Source organism: Phaseolus vulgaris, chromosome 4 (assembly GCF_051622355.1).
Source record: "Phaseolus vulgaris cultivar YP4 chromosome 4, ASM5162235v1, whole genome shotgun sequence".
NCBI classification, from domain to species: domain Eukaryota; kingdom Viridiplantae; phylum Streptophyta; class Magnoliopsida; order Fabales; family Fabaceae; genus Phaseolus; species Phaseolus vulgaris.
Genome location: NC_143501.1, coordinates 1,756,987 through 1,779,660, shown reverse-complemented (window position 1 = coordinate 1,779,660; position 22,674 = coordinate 1,756,987). Strand labels below are relative to the sequence as shown.

General features: G+C 33.9%; 6 protein-coding genes across 9 annotated transcripts; 3 read left to right on the top strand and 3 right to left on the bottom strand.

The window, feature by feature from the left end:
* The first annotated feature begins 917 nt into the window (after positions 1–917).
* Positions 918–1,750, top strand: LOC137836628 (heavy metal-associated isoprenylated plant protein 21). The gene is made up of 3 exons (XM_068645291.2): positions 918–1,066; positions 1,176–1,251; positions 1,386–1,750. The coding sequence occupies exons 1-3, from the start codon at positions 995–997 to the stop codon at positions 1,688–1,690; spliced, it is 453 nt and encodes a 150-aa protein (XP_068501392.1). The 5' UTR covers positions 918–994; the 3' UTR covers positions 1,691–1,750.
* A 1,038-nt stretch (positions 1,751–2,788) lies between these two features.
* Positions 2,789–4,393, bottom strand: LOC137836629 (uncharacterized). The gene is made up of 3 exons (XM_068645292.2): positions 4,107–4,393; positions 3,093–3,209; positions 2,789–3,008 (listed from the first exon to the last, which is right to left on the bottom strand). Exons 1-2 carry the CDS (start codon positions 4,353–4,355, stop codon positions 3,117–3,119), a joined length of 342 nt encoding a protein of 113 aa, XP_068501393.1. The 5' UTR covers positions 4,356–4,393; the 3' UTR covers positions 2,789–3,008; positions 3,093–3,116.
* Positions 4,394–6,398: 2,005 nt separating this feature from the next.
* Positions 6,399–8,435, bottom strand: LOC137836630 (actin-1). 4 transcript variants are annotated; one of them, XM_068645293.1, is made up of 5 exons: positions 8,126–8,435; positions 7,960–8,040; positions 7,489–7,882; positions 6,780–7,393; positions 6,399–6,676 (listed from the first exon to the last, which is right to left on the bottom strand). In XM_068645293.1, exons 2-5 carry the CDS (start codon positions 8,017–8,019, stop codon positions 6,611–6,613), a joined length of 1,134 nt encoding a protein of 377 aa, XP_068501394.1. In that variant the 5' UTR covers positions 8,020–8,040; positions 8,126–8,435; the 3' UTR covers positions 6,399–6,610. The 4 variants fall into 4 exon arrangements, with proteins under 4 accessions (XP_068501394.1, XP_090157349.1, XP_068501396.1 ...); XM_090301223.1 differs by having other exon boundaries at positions 7,960–8,032; positions 8,261–8,435; XM_068645295.2 differs by having other exon boundaries at positions 7,960–8,037; positions 8,261–8,393.
* Positions 8,436–9,527: 1,092 nt separating this feature from the next.
* Positions 9,528–12,198, bottom strand: LOC137836631 (uncharacterized). The gene is made up of 4 exons (XM_068645296.2): positions 11,979–12,198; positions 11,842–11,908; positions 11,656–11,742; positions 9,528–9,758 (listed from the first exon to the last, which is right to left on the bottom strand). Exons 1-4 carry the CDS (start codon positions 12,138–12,140, stop codon positions 9,694–9,696), a joined length of 381 nt encoding a protein of 126 aa, XP_068501397.1. The 5' UTR covers positions 12,141–12,198; the 3' UTR covers positions 9,528–9,693.
* Positions 12,199–14,895: 2,697 nt separating this feature from the next.
* On the top strand, positions 14,896–18,584 carry LOC137836632 (pyruvate kinase, cytosolic isozyme). Its single transcript, XM_068645297.1, has 4 exons — positions 14,896–15,178; positions 15,289–15,589; positions 16,511–16,972; positions 17,517–18,584. The coding sequence occupies exons 2-4, from the start codon at positions 15,332–15,334 to the stop codon at positions 18,327–18,329; spliced, it is 1,533 nt and encodes a 510-aa protein (XP_068501398.1). The 5' UTR covers positions 14,896–15,178; positions 15,289–15,331; the 3' UTR covers positions 18,330–18,584.
* Positions 18,585–19,174: 590 nt separating this feature from the next.
* On the top strand, positions 19,175–22,297 carry LOC137836634 (structural maintenance of chromosomes-like protein, putative (DUF3531)). The gene is made up of 7 exons (XM_068645304.2): positions 19,175–19,618; positions 19,695–19,868; positions 20,066–20,144; positions 20,232–20,291; positions 21,086–21,207; positions 21,622–21,693; positions 21,791–22,297. Exons 1-7 carry the CDS (start codon positions 19,305–19,307, stop codon positions 21,891–21,893), a joined length of 924 nt encoding a protein of 307 aa, XP_068501405.1. The 5' UTR covers positions 19,175–19,304; the 3' UTR covers positions 21,894–22,297.
* The last annotated feature ends 377 nt before the right edge of the window (positions 22,298–22,674 follow it).

Sequence of the window (22,674 nt, the reverse complement as noted above, 5' to 3'; positions counted from 1 at the left end):
CAATACAAAATTTGAGTGCAGTAGTTGACTGTAGCAGTTAAGGTGACACTCATTCATCTTCTTAACTCAACAAAGTGTTTGGATGGTGCGCATTACAATTATTCTTCCATCCCCTTCCATCTGCTTTTTGTGGGTCTAAAGAAGAGCAACTTTAGACTTTGGGTAGGCAACAAGCAATAACAAATTGAGTAAATCATTGTGCCCTTTGCTTTGGGATTGGATCCTTAATCATTAATCAATATTATTGTTGCGGAAAGTATTAAATCATTTTCATGCTTGCTGCCGCCGTAGCGCCGCTCTGTTATTTATATATTTCAATCTTTCAACCATTCTTATCTCTTTCTGACTACAATAATGCCGTGCCCATCAAAAATATACTTGAGCAAAGAAAATCAAAATAGGAGGAACAATAGTTTCTTTACGTTGAATTGGTTATTACTGTGTTTTAACTTTTCATTATTTTATACCTACTTGCAATTTCAATAATTCTTTTTCACAGATATTTTACATTATTCGATCCACATTTAACTTTTCTTAACTCGTCTATCTGTTGGTTCTGTGAAATGCATCAGGGAACAGTTTCACCCATAATGGCTATCCAAAGAGAACTGATTACTGTTAATAAGCTGATAGTAAGATATAACCATTCAATAATTTAATGAAACAGTGGATAAAATCATTTAATAAAAGGCATTATTGGAGCAATTTGTGAGGGTGAAATGTGGAAGGCAAACCATAATCATTGCAAAAAACTGAAAGTCTAGATAAATATAAAGAATAAAAGAAATAGATATATTGTGAATAAAAAAATATGGCAGTGGCAGAGGCAACACCATTGCAGCGTTACAGTGCTAACCTTTTAAGAACACATGTCCCCATTAATAATTACAGTTTATAATATATAATACAATGTTGAAGATACTGCTTTTCCAACTAGACCTCTCAATCTATTATATATAAACCCTATTCATAGCTCTAAATTAGTCATCACAAAATGGGTGCACTTGATTACCTCTCCAACTTTTGCACTGTAACCACCACTAGGACCAAGCACAAAGCAATGCAGGTAAGTACTTCTTCCTTCACCTTGTTCCTTCTTATGTAACTTCCTTCTTTCATTCCTCTATTCATCATTACTATTCACATGCGTTGAGTTGCTTTAAATATCATTTCAGACAGTTGAGATCAAAGTGAGAATGGACTGCGATGGTTGCGAAAGAAGAGTCCGAAATGCAGTCACTTCATTGAAAGGTTTTGCATACTAATATATACTACATTTTCTTCTGTTTGCTGCAATAAATAGGATGGTTTTGTATATGCATGTTCCAGAGGAAGAGGAGTTAAAAGAGATGTGTTTGGCGTTAAAGTATGGTGAGATTGTGCAGGAGTGAAATCTGTGGAGGTGAACAGAAAGCAAAGTAGGGTGGTGGTGAGCGGATACGTGGATCCAAACAAGGTGCTAAAGAGGGTAAGGAGCACAGGGAAGGTGAGAGCTAAGTTTTGGCCATATGTAGAACAGCATCTTGTGTACTATCCATATGCCCCAGGAGCATATGACAGAAGAGCACCATCTGGATATGTTAGAAACGTTGTGCAGGCTTTTCCTGATCATTCATCCAATGCTCCTCCACAAGAGAACTTTCTCTCCTTCTTCAGTGATGACAACGTGCATGCATGTTCCATCATGTAATATGCATCCCCTTCACCATCCCCATCAAATCAAATCAAATAAACCATTTCACTCTTCTCTCTTCTCTTCTCTTCTCTTCTCTCTTCTCTTCTCTTCTCTTCTCTTCTCATGGCTGCATGGTTTTCTCAGAAACGCTCATGAATATCTAATGCATGCTGAATCATTGTACGTTAAGAAAAACGAAAAACTATGTATATATAATTATATACATATAACAAACAACACTATATAAATATTTTGTTCTAGAGTGTACTTGGTCAAAGAGTGTCAAATATTATTCCTTTCAAAAATCACTTTGTTGCTCATAACTAATCTAATTGTCAGTTTTTATTGGGATTTTTCTGTTTAATTATTCTTCTATTATCCTCAAAGTTTAAATTGGAATTTTTTTTAAGGAAACCAAGTTTAACACTACTCTAATAAAAAGAATAACTATGTGTTTATGTGTGTTTGAAATAACACTCCTTGTGTTCATTTTATTGAAGTATTATAATTTGGAAATATTTTTTGTTTTAACTATGATTTTCAAAGTTTAATACTTTTTATCATTTATACTCTTATTTTTCACTTAGTTTATATACATATTTACTGGGATGTAAAAATGAAAAAAAAAATCTTATAAATATTTTAAGAAAGTAGGAGGCAGTTGTTTAAAACAAAAAAACAACACCCGTGAGCAAGAAAATCAATTATTAATGCCCACACGGCAGAAGTTTACAACAATTTAGAGCACACATCCCAAAATTTTGGCTTTATTGCAATTGGAATCATCAGACACATCCCTCAAACTTAGCTTTTACTGTTATTATAAACAAAAGGACCAGTGAATTATTTGAAGATAATTTTCTTAAAAATCTTCTGTCTTTTTTTATTATTGTAATCTTATGATGATTCCACCATTCAAAACAGTACACCCATAAATGTGGAATGTTGTTATACACATACATTCCAGTTAATTGGTGTAGCTTTTGACTTTACAGTCACTGTGTATGCACTGCATAATTACATAATAATCAACTAATGACAGAGAGCGCATATGCTTACTTTATGAAAATATTTTTCTGCATAATTTCCGTTTTTCACGCTCCAAGTATTGAATTTTGAACATAAAGAATAATATATTGATCAAATGTAACCAGAATGAAGCAATCCTTGTGATTAATACTAAAATGTACCTCATAGCTAAACCAAACATAACATTAACAACAAGTTATTTGATTTCCTTTGAACATAGTTCCTAACACCATATTCCATAACATAGCATGTGTATGTTGTTTGAGCTTTAATCTGACAAGAGTTGAATGTACAAAAGGTCGTCCTGCAGAAAACAAGAAAGAAGAGTAAATTGAGAATACATTAGAAAATGTTATATGCATGAATATATATATGTATATACATATACCTTGGTGTGTAGTTATAGATATGATTAGTCATCAATGACAACCACTCCGAATTTCTCCCACAGAGCTACAACCTCGCTCTGGCTTCTGTATTGATGCCCTTCCCTGTCGTAGTAGTTCTGCATATTCATTCCAAAATTAATAGATCAAACTAACTATCAGACTTACAAGAATTTGTGAGAATCACAAATGAAAATAAAGCACCACAATATAACAATAACACATCAAACTATGAAGAACTACTCATTGACTTATTTCAGTGCAAGGATGAAGGTGTTTTGTGAGCTGATGGAGGCTTGCACGGTAAAAGCAAAGAGATTTTTTTTAAAAATCACACTCCAACTCAGGATCTTTGCCAGTTACAAGTAGTAAATATGGATACAGATGTTTAATGTTTTAATTTGAAGTACAAGATCTTCTTTTTCCATACTAAGTCTTTTTTTTTATCAGTCACGGAAATCTAATCTAGAGTGACTTACATATTTGTTGCATACGGGTAAATGTAAAGAAGAAGTTTGAAGGTGTATGATTATTTTAGATGGACATTTTTATGTTTCATATGTGTATAGATTACTATTTGTAGATGGATTTGGGTATGAAATACCTTTTTATTTATTTATTTATTATTTTTATTGATAAAAAAATTATGAATTATATTATGTGTATCAAAAAAGATAGATTCACTATAAGATTCTCCGGCAAGTAGAGATATAACGTATACAATCAGTTGAAACAAATCAAAGAAACATATTCACAAAAATAAAGAAGACATTGCAGACTAACTTTCTCCAACATCGTGGTACCAGATGCATATATATACGGAAAAATATATATTGAGAATCCTGTTTGTTACAGTACAGAACCATCTTTTTTTATCTAAAATTTCAATTTTTTAATAAAATGAGAAAAATACAATTTTTATATATCATAGTTTCTACTGAGCAGGTCATGTATCATTCCTCGTATATACGTCCAGGCATTCGTACAAAAATACATGAAAAGAAGAAGAAGAATACCCTGTACACCCTGCCAGACAACATGTGGCGTTCTTCCGCCACCCAACCAGGAAGCAGCCACTGGTAGCCAGGCGATGTGTTGTCGTGGATGGTGCAGAGAGTCTGTTCATTTCCGGCGCGTGGGCGAGAATGTCGTTTGATTTTTGACAGAGTTTCCTTTGTTTTCTCCGACAATGTTTGGTTCTTCTTCCGCTTCCCCTCACCACCACCACCATCACCATGCCTTTGCTTCCCACCCTCGCTCTCCATCTTCACCTTCACTCACACTCTCGCTCTCTCCTTCTCTCAACAGTGTCTTATATATATATATATATATATATATATATATATATATATATATATATATATATATATATATATATATATATATATATATATGATATTTCTATATGTTCTCCACCTAAAAACAATTTACATTGTTAATAATTAATGACTAATAATTAATAAAAATATAATTACTATCATTCTAAATAATTACTAAAAGTGTCTAAAGATTTACCATATATCCATCTATAATAATTAGTTTAGTTGATTTTATTATTTTCTCATCAAAAATTAAACTATTGCCTTATTTATATCCTCCTAAATGGGAAAAAAAAAACTATTTTGACAACCCTTTAAAAACTATAAATAATAATAAAATATTAAATTAAGTTGTTTTATTAAAATATAAATTACATCTTTAAATAAAAAATTAATAAAAATGGTTGTGGGATGGAAATATAGATTTTGACAACTCCATCTTTGTTGGATGGTTAATACCAAGTCATGGTTATCTATTTGGCTTAAAAAGTATGTAGGATTAATGTAGGTTAGTTTAGGATATTGTTCTATTAATTTTAACTCATTTTCAACATCCAAATAACCTCATTTTTTTTTTCTTTCTCATTCTCATCCAAACAAAGCCATAAAATGATCTGGAACACACTTTGTTATCGCTCATCTGCAGTGGGATTTTAACAGTAATGAAGTTCGCTGACTTCATACATATTATTTTATGATTTTTTTGTATAGATTAAATCAGATTATGCTTACCTCTACACTTTCATTATGTCAAACAACTTTAATTCATTGGTTGAAATTAAACTTTACTGTGATTCAAAAACGAGTTTTGGAAACTCTTATTTCGTTGTGTTTATCATGAAGGATTCTAATCTTGTGTTAGAATACTTACTTGGGCATCTTCTTTCAACTTTAGCCCATTAGTCTTAAATGATACTATTGGTTTTCAATATGTAGTTTGTCTTTTTGTTGTTGTTAATCATCTATATAAAAAGAGAGATTAGAGATTTGTATTATTCTTGGGAGATAAAGTTTGATTCTCTTAAAAAATTCAAGATCTTTATGCTAGATTTTCATTGAAATATTAATTGGCTTTTGAATGTGAAGTCCATCACTTCTATACTATTCCTTTCAGTTTTTTATTGATAATTTTAAATTATAAAAAAAAAAAAAAAATTGTGACAATGACTTGAGGTAGTAACACAAAACTTACGGAAGATTTTTTTATCTTTAATTTTTCGTATTAATTATTATTACATGTGTATTTAAAATATCCAATTCCATTTTTAACCCAGCTAATATGAAAATTAAATTAAAAAAAATTGACTAAGTTAAGAGATGTGTATTTTAAAAAAAATACATTATATCCAATAAAATGTATTGAACTTCAATGTATACTCATTTATAGAGTAGTTAATTGAATAATTTCTTATTCAAATTATTAAAATCAAATAATTACTCCATTGGTTCTTATTTGACTTGTAGAGTTCATCAAGTAACAAGACATAAAATTGTAATTTGAATCTTGATCTTCTACAATTTTTAAAAATTGTAATCAGGTCCCTAATTTTTATCTAGTTGTCATTTATCATGATCAACATGTTTTAAGGTAAATATTGGACATATATGATGGAAATAAAAGTTTTTAGTAAATAAAAATGATAAAAGTACTCGTTGAAGCAAAAGTTTTAAAAATTGAACATCAATTACAAAGTTATGTGACATAACCAATCTAATCTAAAGTGAAATACCAGTTTGTTAGTTATAGGAACAGAAGGGTGGAGAGGGTGTTGGATTAGAGAAGTTGTGGTTATGTCCATTGTGTAGAGAAGTGGTAAGAAAAAAATGACTTCTGAATTTTCCTGTCAATCGGCAGGGAAGAACACCAGAATTTTCCAATCATTTCTCAACAACAGTAGCAATTTACATTAAAGGTACCCTCTCGGCTATAGAAATATGTAATGCATTGGATCAGGTTCATAATTTTGCATATAAAATCAAGAAGAAGCATAAGTAAAATTAAAAATTTATAATAATACTGAAAATTGCATGCACCATTTTTGACAAAAATAAAATCCTCGTCTTCTCCAAATCACTCCAGAGAAAAACGTAAACGGATACAAAAAGTTAGAATATAATGAAAGGGTTACAAGCAAGTAGCAGTTCTTCCGGAGGAACAAAACAGCCATCTTTTCCTTCAATAACCCAATTGATCAAACAATTTAGAAGCACTTTCTATGCACAATTGATGGTCCAGACTCATCGTACTCTGCCTTTGCAATCCACATCTGCAATCAAAAAACACAGTTTGTTGGGTCTGATTAGCAAGCAAGCAAGAACACAAACAGCAAAATTCAATGATTATATTATATTAATCAATAGAGAAGAGACCTGCTGGAAGGTGCTGAGGGATGCCAAGATAGAACCTCCGATCCAGACACTGTACTTTCTCTCAGGAGGAGCAACCACCTTGATCTTCATGCTGCTGGGGGCCAAAGCAGAAATTTCCTTGCTCATTCTATCAGCGATGCCAGGGAACATGGTGGTGCCGCCTGAAAGTACAATGTTACCGTACAGATCTTTCCTGATGTCAACATCACATTTCATTATGGAGTTGTATGTTGTTTCGTGAATGCCCGCTGCTTCCATTCCCACCATGGATGGCTGGTACAACACCTCTGGACACCTGAAACGCTCAGCTCCAATGGTGATAACCTGCCCATCCGGCAACTCATAGCTCTTCTCCACTGCAGAGCTGGTTTTGGCCGTCTCAAGCTCTTGCTCATAGTCCAGGGCTATGTAAGCCAGCTTTTCCTTCATATCCCTCACAATTTCACGCTCTGCTGAGGTGGTAAAAGAATATCCACGTTCTGTCAGAATCTTCATCAAGAAATCAGTTAGATCACGACCAGCCAAATCAAGACGAAGGATGGCATGTGGGAGGGCATAGCCCTCGTAGATAGGGACTGTGTGGCTCACACCATCCCCAGAATCCAACACAATACCTGCAAAAGGAAGCAAAATGGATCATCATCAACACCATCACCATCATCATCATATTACAATCCTAAGAAAACGAAACGATTTGAAAAAATGTTACCAGTTGTACGGCCACTGGCATAGAGTGAAAGAACAGCCTGAATGGCTACATACATAGCAGGGGCATTGAAAGTCTCAAACATGATTTGGGTCATCTTCTCACGGTTAGCCTTAGGGTTAAGAGGAGCCTCTGTCAAGAGAACGGGGTGCTCCTCCGGGGCGACACGAAGCTCATTGTAGAAGGTATGATGCCAAATCTTTTCCATATCATCCCAATTGCTGACGATACCGTGCTCAATGGGGTACTTGAGAGTGAGAATACCACGCTTGGACTGAGCCTCGTCGCCAACATATGCATCCTTCTGGCCCATCCCAACCATCACGCCGGTGTGGCGAGGACGGCCAACAATGCTGGGGAAGACGGCGCGTGGGGCATCATCTCCGGCAAAGCCCGCCTGAAAAAGATAGACAGGAATTGGAAGAAAGGGAAAACGTTAACGCCAAAGAATGCGAACAGAGACGCATGGTGTACCTTGACCATTCCCGTTCCATTATCACAAACAAGGGGTTGAATATCCTCAGCGTCTGCCATCTTCTTCTAATGTCTGCTCTGCTGGAAAAATCAAGAAGAAGAAAATTGGGAGATCTAGAATGTGATCGAAAACAGAAAGAGAAAGAGAATGAAGAATGTGATTTACCTTGGGAAATGCGAATGCGAGAGAGAGGAGAGAAGAGGGGAGAAGAGAGGAAGAAAGAGCGATTATCAGAGTGAGACACAAAATGAAGAAAAATCCATTGAAATGAATATAACAAGCATCAGAGGGAATGGTGACCGTTGGATCATGTCTCCCAATTTTTGGAGAGAGAGAGAGAGAGAGAAATTCACGGTTACGTTCATCGTTCATTCTTTTCTCCATCTCCACCAATACTCTTCATTCTTTTACGGAGCAAAACAACGGGTGCGCTTAATTTCACAAATTTGGTTAAAATAAAATAGAAAATAAACTTGTTCAGCCAGACAGTTCAGATGAATAATAAGTTTCAACCACAATATCTTACTTGAGGTCCCACATCGCCAACCACAATACTTTACACTTTTCCTTTTCCACCACTTGAAAACTAAACTGCATTGCAATCTACGATTTAAGAATGCCACCAAAACATTCAATAACCATTTAAATTACGCCACACTCTGTAACAACCACAAATGCTCCCTCCTCAATTTCTACCTGTTACTGCTGCTGCTGCTAAAGCTGATGCAGCTTCCTCATTTCTCACCCATTTCTGCCATTAATGGCTCTGTATTATTAGATATTGCAGAACAAGTGCAAACGCCATCATGCCATGCCTCTTACCTTCCAATTACCACTCTCATTTTCTTCAAACCAAACTACTATCTAATGCCTCACATCATCAATCTACATCCACTTTATGCGTTAACTAAAAAAAATGTCATCTTCTGTTTTAACTTATGTAATACAAACACTAATACATACACTGATACAACACATATCCGGATACGAATGTAAAATTACATCTTCTCTCTATCCCTCTCATCATATCATATCATTACATATAAGCTCTTTGAAAAATAAATCATTTTTAATTCAAAATGTTTTTAAACTGAAATTACCTTCTATTAATGTTTCAAGCTGGAATTAGTAGTTATCTATAACAAATTTTATCTACTGTTTTAACTCAATCACAATTCCGAATTAAAAAATCAACTCCCCAGCATGAAACCAGACATACTTATTATTATATCAGTGTAAATCTAAACAGCCAATAAGCTAGAGAATGTCTTTTGGGAAGCAATTTATTTTAGAATCATTTTATTAAAATTATTAATTAGAAGAAAAAAATATGGTCCTCCCACTCACTGCAAACTACCCGTCACAACAGAAAACTCGATTGATTTGACAAAAACAAAATCCATTTTGTAGTAAAGAGTTTTAAAATACCAAGTATTTGTGAATTCTATTGATAAGCGCATAAACTGCGTAATACTGTGAACGTCAAAGAACCATATACATCAAACTTGATTTTAGATTTCCTTGCACGTCATGATGTAAAGGGGTATCAGGGGTAGAAGCGTTTTCCTTTTCCATATTTCCAATCCGATTTCCATTAATCGTTAAAGGTCATTAAACAAAAGAAAGTAAAGGAAGAGCATATCAATCACTCAAGGGCCACAAATTATACCATCACACATTGGTCTATTCTATCCTCCACCCTACCAAGTATGTAGAATATTAAAGCTTCATATTTACTCCACCATTGCATCAGCCGAAGTATCAGCAGCAGGAACATCAGACTTTCCTTTGTTCTTCCCTGTACAATGTCACCACAAATATCAAAGTTAAAACACATAATTACCGAAGTTATAGCTAAAACCAGTTCCTGTGCAATTAAATGATTTCATCCTTTTATTATGAAGCAACCATCGCATCACTGGTATTGTGAATAACATCAGGCAAGCCATATGCAATATGTGTACAAATACAGATCCAATACAACCCTATTCATTACTTCAATATATATATATATATATATATATATATATATATATATATATATATATTTCAATTTTGGACAAGATCAGGTGAAACTAGGTTATGTGTTTCGACGAGTTAGATGGTTCATAACTTCAATCCATCCTAAATACAGCAAATCGCTATTGGACTGTAGCAGATGGCCCCTCCCCTCTAATATCCTCGTAGCTAACCCATCAATCATCATCACTGTTTCATGCTTATAATCCCCACTTGAATAAAGGCAGAGGCAGAGAAAACATGTCTCAATTCTTGACTTAATCTAGGATCAACTCAAACACCAGAGGAAATACATTAAACACTTAATATAAGTTTGTAAAGGTGGATAAGTATGTTTGTTAGGACTTAAACACAAGAAGAGTATTCAACCCAATATTATTCTACTGATGTAAGAATATTATCGCCCTTTTAAGGATTGACTTCCAAAACAATTTCCACTCTATTGAACACTGACTGATGGTAGACTAGTCCAATATTATCCTACTTTATATGGGACTTCTTGTAATGTCATTCTAAGTTCTCTTGTAATGCAAATAAATTGAAATATGGAGCCATTATTTCATTCATTTTCATCCATGCAGCCCAAGTTTAAATTTCTTTCTTTGAATATAAATTAAATCTTGTTGATTAGTCGTATATACATAACTAAATTATATTAATAGACTTGGTAGACAGTGGAAAAGATTTAATAGTTTTGGCTCTTTTCTCCAACCAAACATACTACATTAATTTCATGCTCCCCATCCTCTCAACCAAACAGGGTGTTAACATGTAATACCTGAACTGGACATAATTTTAACACATTATTCACGTATGCTATTATGGGTTTGTTTGGGTGAGCTTCACCATAAGACTTTTAGGAGAGAAAAAAAAAGAAATTAGCTATTCCACAAGTTAAGATTAGCTTATGCACAAGTTAAATATAAAAATTTAGAGAAGCTATATGAAAAAGTTTCAACAAAATAGGTCATGCATAAACTAATTTTAGCCTATGGAGAAGCTAATTTCATTTTTTTCTTATTTTTCTCTCCTATAAGTCATTAATCATACAAACAGGCTCTAATATCTTAAGCTACATTCCTATTTTATAAACCATAAACCCTATTTTAAAATTCCCTGAGAACTACAATTTGACAAAAAAAAGTGAATGCACACATGGAGAAGCTAGTTCGACCCAAAAAAGCCCGTATAGACTGTAGCCTTTATCAAAATCAACATATGCTCAAACAGACACACTACAAAGGGGATTGCTAATGATTTAAAAAAAAAACTGCATTCAATAAAAAATCAATACAAGTGTCCCAAATTAATTATTGAACTTTAACTAGTCCGTGAAAGTATACTGTATAGCACATGCATTCCACATATTACAGCTCGTATAACTACAGTAATAAGTTAGCCTACGAAGAAATAAATGATGATCAAATCGAATAGACACCGATAGTATGCATGCTGTAGAGTTTAGGTATCTTTTACTAGCATTACATATTTGTGAAAAATTGGTTATAGAAAGTCCGAATGCTTTATTGTATATAATTTAATATACCTTTGTGCAAATGTATCCCAATTTTTAGAAGAAAAAAAAAAGAGTTACATACTTTTGAACCCATACATACACAGAATCTAGTGCAAGATAGAACAAAAAAAATTATAATTATAAGCATGATAGACCTTACCTTTGTGTTTCTTCTTCGGCACTTTAACTTTCACAGTCTTCTTCAAGCGAACCATTACTGAGGGTTTAGGGGTATCTTTGGTATCCCCTGCTCGCAAAATCAAACAATATTAACATATTTTCTGGTATTAGCACAAAACAGCTATGATACAAAAGTTTATCATTCCATTAAATGAGTGGCAGGTACCTTCAGCAACTGCCATTTGAACATCTTCCATGCTTATCAAACCATTCTGAATGGCGTCCTTTTGCTCCTGAAGAGTGAAAAAGCAAATTGTGAGAATTGAGAGTGTGAAGGATAGAAAGAGAAAGCGTGTGGAGTACCCGGCGCCATTTTTTGAAGAGCTTGCGCTTTCGTTTTCCTGATAGAGAAACGGGTTGCTCCCTGATCTTGAGCTTGGCGGTGTAAGGGTCTCCGTGAAGGTGTCTCTTCTTCTCAGCTACCAGAGCTCTCCTTCGCTTCTGCACCACATTGAACTTCGCCATCACAAACACCAAACCCTAAACCTAAACCTAATTCCCTTTATTCTCTTCTTTTATAATTTAAATTGAATTTAAATAATACCTCATTTTGTTTTTTCAAAAAGATAAATGATGTATTTTATTTAATATGATGTATTGTGCATATAGTATTCTATATTGTTTATTTTTCAATATAGAAACAACTAAATTCAATATAAAATAATCATTTTTCTTTTGAAAAAAAAATGAAAATGATTCTTTCCTTCTAAATTAACAATAAGGACAAAGACTAAATCCTTCAATTGAATATAAGGAATTTTGATGATAAATTTGTAATTAAAATTGAGTTTTATAATCTTTTTCAATTGCGCCTTGTAAACCTTTTCACCATATCTTATTTATTCTAAAAGTGTTTTATGGTCTTATATTCTATTTAATTTAATATTTATTATACATTTTGTTTTAATTATAGTGTATTAATATTCATACTCTTTTTTATTTTTTATAATTTAAACTCAATTTAATTACACAATTAAATATATTTTTAATTTTTAAGATTTAAAGGCATATTTATTCAGATTCGAAACTATCTGACATCACTTATTCATGTTCTTTTTGTAATAAAATAACTCTAAACTTTGACAATGCGGCCTCGTCATAAAATTTGCAATTTGATTTTTCTAATCCGTCCCACATAAGAGTTGTTCCGCAGGTCTGCGGGTCAACTCGCATAAGAAATATTTATTAAAAAGAATATATAAATTTTGATTTTTTTTTTATATTTAGATGCATTAGGTAAATAGTCTCATAATATTATTTTCATGAAACATTCATAATAAGATGATATTAAAAATTTCAAAATGTGAAATATGAGACTACAGGAAAAAAATATAGGGGTGTAGAAAAAAATTATACATTTTAAAATTATGCAGATTATGCAGACCAACCCATATCATTCTACACTTAACCTACGCGGACTGCAAATTACGCAAAACGGATATAAACAAGTCAACCGGTTGAAATAACCAACCGCCCCGATTTTTTTCACGAACCGCGCAGGTGCAGGGGCACGGTTCGCGCCACCCTACTCTAAACAATAATTCTCTAGAGAGGGAAAATTCTCATTTGTTATTTTTATTCAAAAAAAAAAAGCTTTTATCATAGTATTTATTGTAAATGCCTTTATTGATTTTGAATTATAGTGTTTATAATTTTTAATGTTAAAAAAGTCAAATATATAAACATGATTGATGTGATTCTTTTTTTTAATAATATTATATTATTTATTTATTTAATTCTAATAAATAAATAAAAAATATTAATAAAAAATTGATATGAATTGTGTTAGATACATAATTAGTTATATTTTTATATATAAGGTACCAATACATAATCGTGGATTTTATATTTTTATAGAAAAAAGCAAAAAAAAAAAATTATTAAAAATTGTGAAAACAATTCTCAAATTTTATGTGGTTATGCTAAAGTGGAGCTTCCTTTTTGCCCAAGAAAATATAAGTATTGAGTATCTGATTGGAAACATGGTAATGGAAGAAAAGGAAAGTGTTGAAAAAGAATATAGAAAAAAAGTGATTGTTGATTTTGACCAAAGTAAGAGAAAGTGATTATTCTACAATACCATTCTTGAAACTCACTCTCACCCGCAAAACCGTAGGGCGCACACAGAAGAAGACGTGGCCGTCTAATATTCACAGTCCAAATCAGTGGGCCCAACCCACACTGTTGTTGTTGTTGGGCTTCGGATTTGAAAGAAAAACCACGTTCCAAACGCTAATACTATGTCTTATTTGTGTTTGCATAATTGTGAACAAGAAAAGGAGAGTATAAGCACTTTAATAATTATGGTATTTACAATAAATAGAAAGAATTTAGGTTCTTTTACTAAAGAGTTACAATTTTATTTATTAATAAATAAAAATTTTAAAAATTATTAAAATTGACAAATTATGTTATCATGATACGATTTTATTATAAAAAAGTTATATCAACTTGATACAATTTTAGTGTATTTGAACTGAAGTCATATCAACACATCAATATGGTACAGCTTATTATATTCTATGAGGCTCGAACACGCCTTTTAAAAGGTACGTATCGGACACCGACATTTGTACGTTGTAGGAAGTGTCTAATTCAAAAAATATTTTGTTAAATTTTTTACAATTTTAGCACGATTCTGACACAATTTTAAGAGAAAGAAGTACACTAATTTTCTGAAAACTCAAATTTAAGTCATATTAACTTAGCGTACCAACATGATACAACTTAGTATGTTTAAACTGAAAATCATCTCTCAACCTATGTAATACAGACACTGACACGAACACTGATACGATATGGACACAAACATGGAGATACGTATAATTTCTAAAATATAGGAAACGGAAACACGAATATATATATTATATAATTATGTGTTATATAAATTGATAATAAAAAATTATGTGTACGAGTATGTTTAGTTTTTTTTTAACAAAAATATATTTCTCGTAGTTTGTTCAAAATGATTTGTTCCTATTTTTTATAATCATTATAAAAAAATTATACAATAAATTTGAGTTTTTAAAAAATTAATATATTTATCTTTTTAAAATTATGTTATAATCGTGTTAAAATTATAAAAAAATCCAACAAATATGTTTTTAATTTAACATTTCAGGATATATATCATACAAGTATCTTCGATGCATGGATCTAATACATACACACCATTTATGTTAGCCTCATAGTTCAACTCAAACTATTTATATAATTTTTTAAATGGAAAAGAATTGAGTTGTGGAAATGCGCAAAAGTGCTTCTGTTTATGTAATTCTGTGGGAGGGGAGGAAAGTGGTGGGACTCGTGGCGACTTATAGACTAAACCAAACACAAAAATCTCATAACGCGTGTTTCGTGCTGCTTTGAAGACATCAAATATCGGTTACTGTTCTGTGTTAAAATAAATAAATAAATAGTAGCGTGTGAGTGAGACGCAGATTGAGACCCTCTCAACCTAACCCTTTCGATTCCGACCGAGGCTGGTCTTGTCCCAATCCAAGGTTTGTTTGTGTCTTCCTTTTCTCCGATATGCCGCCAAACAGTGTGTCTCTGCTTGTTGCTTTTGTTTATCTCAGTTTCATGTGACATATTCATTGATCTGTGTGTGCAGAGAGAGGAGTAGCAGCAGAGGAAGGGGAAGAGCTTGAGTTAGAATGGCGAACATAGACATTGAAGGGATCTTGAAGGAGCTGCCCAATGATGGCCGTATTCCCAAGACCAAAATAGTGTGTACTTTGGGTCCTGCTTCCCGTTCCGTGGAAATGACAGAGAAGCTTCTGAGGGCAGGGATGAACGTTGCTCGTTTCAACTTCTCCCATGGCACCCACGACTATCATCAGGAAACCCTCAACAATCTCAAGATTGCTATGCACAACACTGGAATACTCTGTGCTGTCATGCTCGACACTAAGGTCACCTCAACTTTACTTTTTACTCTACACTTCCTTTCTTCATTCACTACTCAACAAGTGCATTTATCCTGCATCTGGGTCATTTTGAAGCACAACCTTTTCATAGCTTCCATGGAAATTTGGTGGGGGATTCTAGAATCAAGATGGAACGAAGAAATGTTATTCTTCTAAACAATTAAAATGATATTTGGATGTTTCAAATAATTTTTTTTGCTTTAAATTGCTTTAGAAATTTGGTTGATATGAATGTTTTTCAGTGCTGAGAGGTTCAAGGCGAAAGATTATATCTTTTGGTTTGGGTTGAGAATTGTGTAACGTGTTCTGTTTTTCACTACAAATATGCTTTTTAGATAAGAAGTTTTTTCTACCTCAGATCGCTTCACTTCCATTTCAGATTTATCCAAAGTGTTCAAAATCATTCATATCCTAGTTTGTTAATGCTCGCCCAACGCTACTTAAGTAATAAAATTAGTTATGCATAAAGTTAACACTTCTTACAATTCATGCAGACATTATTCTCGCATGTCTTTCTATGCCTGCTCTAATTTCTTTTTAAGTGATGAATGATTTTGGTGATGGAATGGTGGTAAGTGTTAAGCTTGTTGTTTCCATATATAGGATCATGCAGCTATTAGCTTGTAGACACAAGTTCGAATTGCTTTTGGCCTTCTTGAATGGATTTTCTAACAAGTATATTGTATCTGGTTGGTATTGAATGCTTAAATTTATCATACTTCTCATGACCAGTTTATGCTTTTAGTTTTACATTTTAATGCAGTAGTTGTACAGCTTTGTTTTTTTTCCTGTAAATATCTTGTTGAGGAGGATATCTTGTTCTTGTCATTGTAAACCTCTGTTTCTCTTATGGTTATGGTTTTCTTGACATTCCGTGTACATCTGCTATATGCTGTATTTCTGCAGGGACCTGAGATTCGGACTGGTTTTCTGCAAGATGGAAAACCTATTCAACTTAAAGAAGGACAAGAAATCACCATAACTACTGATTATGATATTAAGGGGGACCCGGAGATGATATCGATGAGTTACAAAAAACTGCCTGACCACTTGAAGCCTGGAAATACCATACTATGCTCTGATGGGACAATCACTCTCACTGTCCTGTCTTGTGATCCTGATGCTGGTACTGTTAGATGTCGTTGTGAAAACACTGCCACTTTGGGTGAGAGAAAAAATGTTAATCTTCCTGGTGTTGTGGTGGATCTTCCCACACTTACTGAGAAGGATAAGGAAGATATTCTTGAATGGGGTGTACCCAACAAGATTGACATGATTGCGCTTTCATTTGTTCGGAAAGGCTCAGATCTTGTTAATGTCCGAAAGGTTCTGGGTCCACATGCAAAGAATATTCAGTTGATGTCAAAGGTATTTTTTGTTGCATTCTTATGCAACTTCCATAATAAAAAACCTCGTGCATCTTTCACATTAAACTAGAGGTTTTATTATTAGTTGTGATCTATTTTTCGTTTGTGGTCTCTCAATTGCTGTGGAAAGGGCTGTTTTTTTTTCTCATCACACACTAGTTGCACATTGAAGACAGGAAGTATTTGCTGTTTATTGTGAAAGTGTAATTTATATTGGTCAAGTGTTCCATAACTAAGAATGATAAGTGGGGGAAACCATGCTTTTAGCCTCCATTCCGTACCACCCAATAGTATCCATAACAAGGATAAAGGAAGAGAATTTTATGTCTTTGTGAAGCAGACTAGCTTGATATATATATCTTCTATGCATCAAGTTGAATTTATTCCATATTCTTCTCTTTAACACAAGTTGCATGCTTGTTTGTGTTTTATATGTTGTATTTATCTTCTTCTTTTTACATGTGCTGAAGGATTTCTTTTACCAGTTATTCTCTTTCAATTCAGAAAACCTGATTTATATTTTAATGATTTTCTGATATTTCAAGGTCGAGAATCAGGAGGGAGTCCTGAATTTTGATGAAATCCTGCGGGAGACTGATGCATTCATGGTGGCCCGTGGTGATCTTGGAATGGAGATCCCAGTTGAAAAGATTTTTCTGGCACAGAAAATGATGATATACAAGTGTAATCTTGTTGGGAAGCCTGTGGTCACTGCCACCCAAATGCTTGAATCAATGATCAAGTCCCCCAGGCCAACCCGAGCTGAAGCAACTGATGTAGCCAATGCAGTTCTTGATGGAACAGATTGTGTCATGCTTAGTGGTGAAAGTGCTGCCGGGGCTTACCCTGAACTTGCTGTGAAAATCATGTCTCGTATTTGCATTGAAGCAGAATCATCCCTTGACTATGGTGCTATCTTCAAAGAGATGATAAGGTCAACCCCCTTGCCTATGAGTCCACTGGAAAGCCTTGCATCCTCTGCTGTCCGCACAGCTAACAAGGCCAGAGCAAAACTCATTGTTGTGCTGACACGTGGTGGCTCGACAGCCAAATTGGTTGCCAAGTATAGGCCAGCGGTTCCAATATTGTCAGTGGTGGTTCCAGTTTTGACCACAGACTCGTTTGATTGGACCTGCAGTGATGAGACCCCAGCAAGGCACAGCTTAATCTACAGGGGCTTGATTCCTATTTTGGGCGAGGGATCTGCTAAAGCTACTGATGCTGAATCCACAGAGGTGATTCTGGAAGCTGCTCTCAAGTCTGCAACAGAAAAGGGGCTTTGTCAGCCTGGTGATGCTGTTGTTGCGCTGCATCGTATTGGAGCTGCCTCTGTTATCAAGATTTGCATAGTGAAATAATCAACTCAAGATATGGTGATGAGCTGAATGTGTTATTCGCCTGCGTGGCACAAACTGATGCAGGGCTAGCCTATGTTTTTGGCTTTTTATTTGTGAAACTTTTGTGCTGTTTATCCATTATATCATAAAATGGAAGATTTAGTTACTAGTTTTAGATGGAGTGAGTTTTGTTATTCACTGTTAATGCTGCGGAGTACTTCTAATTTCTATAAGAGATTTCATGGAGATAAATCAGTATTCTTGCTTTTTGACGTATGATTGGTTTTGCTCTGATAGATACCCTGTTTTTTTTCATTATTTCATTTAGCGATACAAAATGGTTCTGATAAAGAAAGCTTCTCAACGAACGAACACGGTAATGCCATTATAACATAGCCATAAAAAACGAAGTGATGGGTCTTGTATTAAAAACAGTAAACTTCATTGATTAATGTTTATTTGTGTGTCTGAAATACAAGTAGAGTTGAGTTTTGTTGTCCCCATAAGCCATCCATAATGTTTTTTCTTTACATTGTTTTACACAAATAAAAAGTTGTTCTATATTTTTTAGGCTTATACATAAACAAGTTAATACTAGAACACTTATTTTATTCCACAATTTACAAACATATGTTTTGCTCACATGATATTACTATGATTAATTATCATCCTTTTTTAAGTTTGAAAGTTTGGAATTTTGTGAATCCGTACCTCAACTTTGTAGAACTAAAATAAAAAGATATCTTTAAATTATATAATCAACTTTTAAGTATAATATTATAAAATTAAAGTCAATCATACTCATATTTGAACATCTGTATTCATTTGTTAATGGTTAAAAATACAACTTTTGTTATTTAAGAAACACATTAGCCTAGTATGTAACCTTAAAAATGTTTTGTAATTATTAATGTAATTTGGTAAAAAAAAGATTGTAGTGGTCTGATACGTTAAAAAAGGATATGAGAAGCAATTGAGAAGCGGATAAAGAGAGAGATGGCGTGTGGATGCTGTTGGCGTTGGCAATGGGTGGAAGCCAAATCCATGGGATTGCAATGTTGCTACTCTTCCTCAGCTGCAAAGACCAAGACCAGTCTCACTCTTCGTTTTCCTCTTCCTTCTCCTCCTCGTCCCGTCTCTGTTTCTGTCTCTGTTTCTGCTCTTTCCGATGATAACTCTCGCACTGCCACTAACGGAGAAGACATCAAAGGGTCGGGAACTACCGCCCGACGTCGCAGACTGCTCAAGGTTCGAGAAGAGAAACAGCAGCGGGAATACGAGCGGCTTCACAACTACCCTGCTTGGGCAAAGTAACCCTGCTTCTCTTCATTCCTCCATCAACAATGCTTCTTCTCTTTATGAATTAATGCTCTGTTTTTCCTTCAGAGTCCTGGAGAATGCCTGCAGAGACGATGAAGAACTCCGTGGCGTTCTTGGAGATAGCCTTGGCAACCCTGAACTGATGAGGAAACGGGTTGAAGATAGGGTTCGAAGGAAGGGCCGAGATTTTCAAAAGTCAAAAACAGGATCCGTCCTTGCTTTCAAAGTCACCTTTAGAAAGTAAACAAACATCCCTTTTCCACACTTTCTCTGTATTTATCAAAACCCATTTTCAATTTGACTCTGTATTCCCTCTTGCAGCTTCAAAGTCACCTTTAGAAAGTAAACAAACATCATTATACCATATTTGCATTTCCACACTTTCTGTGTATTTATCAAAACCCATTTTCAATTTGACTCTGTGTTCCCTCTTGCAGCTTCAATCCAATTGATTCGTTTATCTGGTTTGAATTGTTTGGACCACCATCAGATAGGGATGTTAATCTCATCGGTAATGTAAGTGTTTGGTTTAGACTTTTAGCTTTTAGTTATATACTTGTATTTGTTCATGAAATCTATCTGTAATATTCATGTAAAATGCAGGTTATTCAATCATGGTATGTCATGGGTCGCCTTGGTGCCTTCAATTCATCAAATTTGCAGGTTAGGCCATGTTCACTTCTTCAGTTTTCTGTTGCTGTGTCATAGTAATTTAGTCACACGTGTTAGATTTAAGGATATGTAGGTTATAATGAAATCAGACGCTCAGTATTTTCTGTTGACTTGAATTCCTCTGATGTGTGTGGCTGTAGCAGGAGATTCTCCTCCATCCAATAAGTCCATAGCTAGAAACTCTGAGCAGTGTCCTTAACTTTGCTATGCAGTACACAGCACCTTGTGCAGCCAGAAGTTTCTGTAGTTATTGCACCTTGTTCAGCACATATGAGAACATCACCTTTGCCTAGTTGTCTCCCATAGTTTCCCAATTTGGCCTTGCCAACCAATCACCACCCTATTTGTTCCAGTTTCTCCTTGGAGTCTTTCAGTTTTGTTTCCAACCATTCATTTTTCATCAAAGTTTAATAACTTTTTTTTCCCAGAAAGGGATATCGCCAACACATATTGAGCCTGTGAAGACTGTTGAAATAGGAGCTTTTTAGAAAGGAAAAAAAGAACATTTTTAATGTTGTTTCTCTAACCAAGTAGCCTAAATTGCCTTCTATATGAAGTAGGTTTAATGCATATTAGAAACTAGTAATAACTTAAATTGCTCCTTTGTAAATTTTTAGTTGGCCTTCAATTGTTGTTTAGAAATATCGTCAATTCTAGCATAGTGCAAGATGATATGTTCATGATATGCCTGCAGGAGCTGAGTCATGGCATTGTCTTCTATTTCTAGCTTCCTACTTGTACCTTTACATTCTAACAAGAACTGAATTATCTTGAATTGATGACAGATGACAAATTCATCAATGGAGTTTGATCCACTATATGATGCAGAAAAGGGTTTCAAAGTGATGCCATCATCTTTCCATGATATCAGTGATGTTGAGTTCCAGGACAACTGGGGTCGTGTTTGGTATTAACTCTAGAACTCAGCTCTTTAAAAGTGAAATAAAAAATAAATAAAAACTTGTTTTATAACGAAGGTTAAAAAAAATGGATGCATATAAATTTTTGAACTATAATAAGCCTTTTAAAACAAGTATATGCTATAAAATGTTTTACGGAATAAGTAATTTGCTAAGGATGAAAAGAAATAAATTGGGTAGGTAAAATAATCATTAAGGCTTAGGTAGGCGAATAAGTTAGAACATTGTGATGAAAGAGAAAGAATAATACATTGTGATGAGATGAAGGAATAAAGTAAAAAAAATTGAAGTAAAAAGTTTCATATAAAATGTAATGTGTTTGATAAAATTATATTATTATATAACTGTACAATATGTGATTTAATTAAACCATATTTAAGCTTTATACATATATCTTACAGGGTGGACTTGGGTACATGTGATTATTTTGCAATTGATGTGCTTCTCAACTGCCTAACTGTCTTGAGCTCAGAGTAAGTTTGAACACCAAACTGGTTGTGACTAAGTTGAAGATGTCTTGTTAGCTGTTTTATAAAAGCAACTGTGATGAACCTTTTTTCTGAATAGCAGATATCTTGGAATCCAACAAATTGTTTTTGGTGGTCGTCGCATGGGTGATTGGGAAGAGGGGATGACAAGCCCTGAGTATGGTTACAAATACTTCAAGATTTAAACCGGAACTCTTTGCAGTTCATTTCACTCAGTGCGTTGTACTCTCGATTTGGTTCAAAAAGGGTTTTAACATATGTGCATACGAAAACTTTTTGGGTGAGTTTAACTTAGTTTAGGGTCATTATTTTTATTTGGTCGAACTTTAGGGTGAGTTTAACCTGCTCAGGTTGTGCCTTGAGTGGAAAATGGCATTGCTCTTTAACGTATCTGTAATTTCATTATGAAGCTGAAGCGTGATCTTGTTGTATTTGAGGAAAGAATGATGGTAGGTACACAGCTAGATAGATTGACATAATTGTTTGCTTAAGCTCGTTGGCTTGGTCTCAAATGTTCTATGGAGTGTGTCTGAACATTCTTAAAACCTTCTCATAAGGTTTCCTCTTATACACACCAACATTCCTCTTATGCAATAATTTGTCGGTTAATATATATATGACAAATGGCCAATAACTGCCTTCGATAAATTTTAAGCAGCAGGAACAATGTAACAATTTAAGAGCAAATTTGTGTAAATAGGAGGATCGATATTAACCTACTATGTAAAATCCCCCGCAAGAAGCAAAAGATTGAAAATAGAGGTTATGTCACCGCTTCATACATATAACATATGCCCATTTTTTTTATGTTTAATTGTTTGATTTTGTACTCGTTTAAAAGTTTGATTAGGAAACTTAGTTGCGACGGTGAACATTTGCTTCAAGAATTAAAATGAATTTATTCTTAAAAAGAACATTTTTCAGTTACTAACCTATGAATGATGTTATAGAAAATTTAAAGTTAGA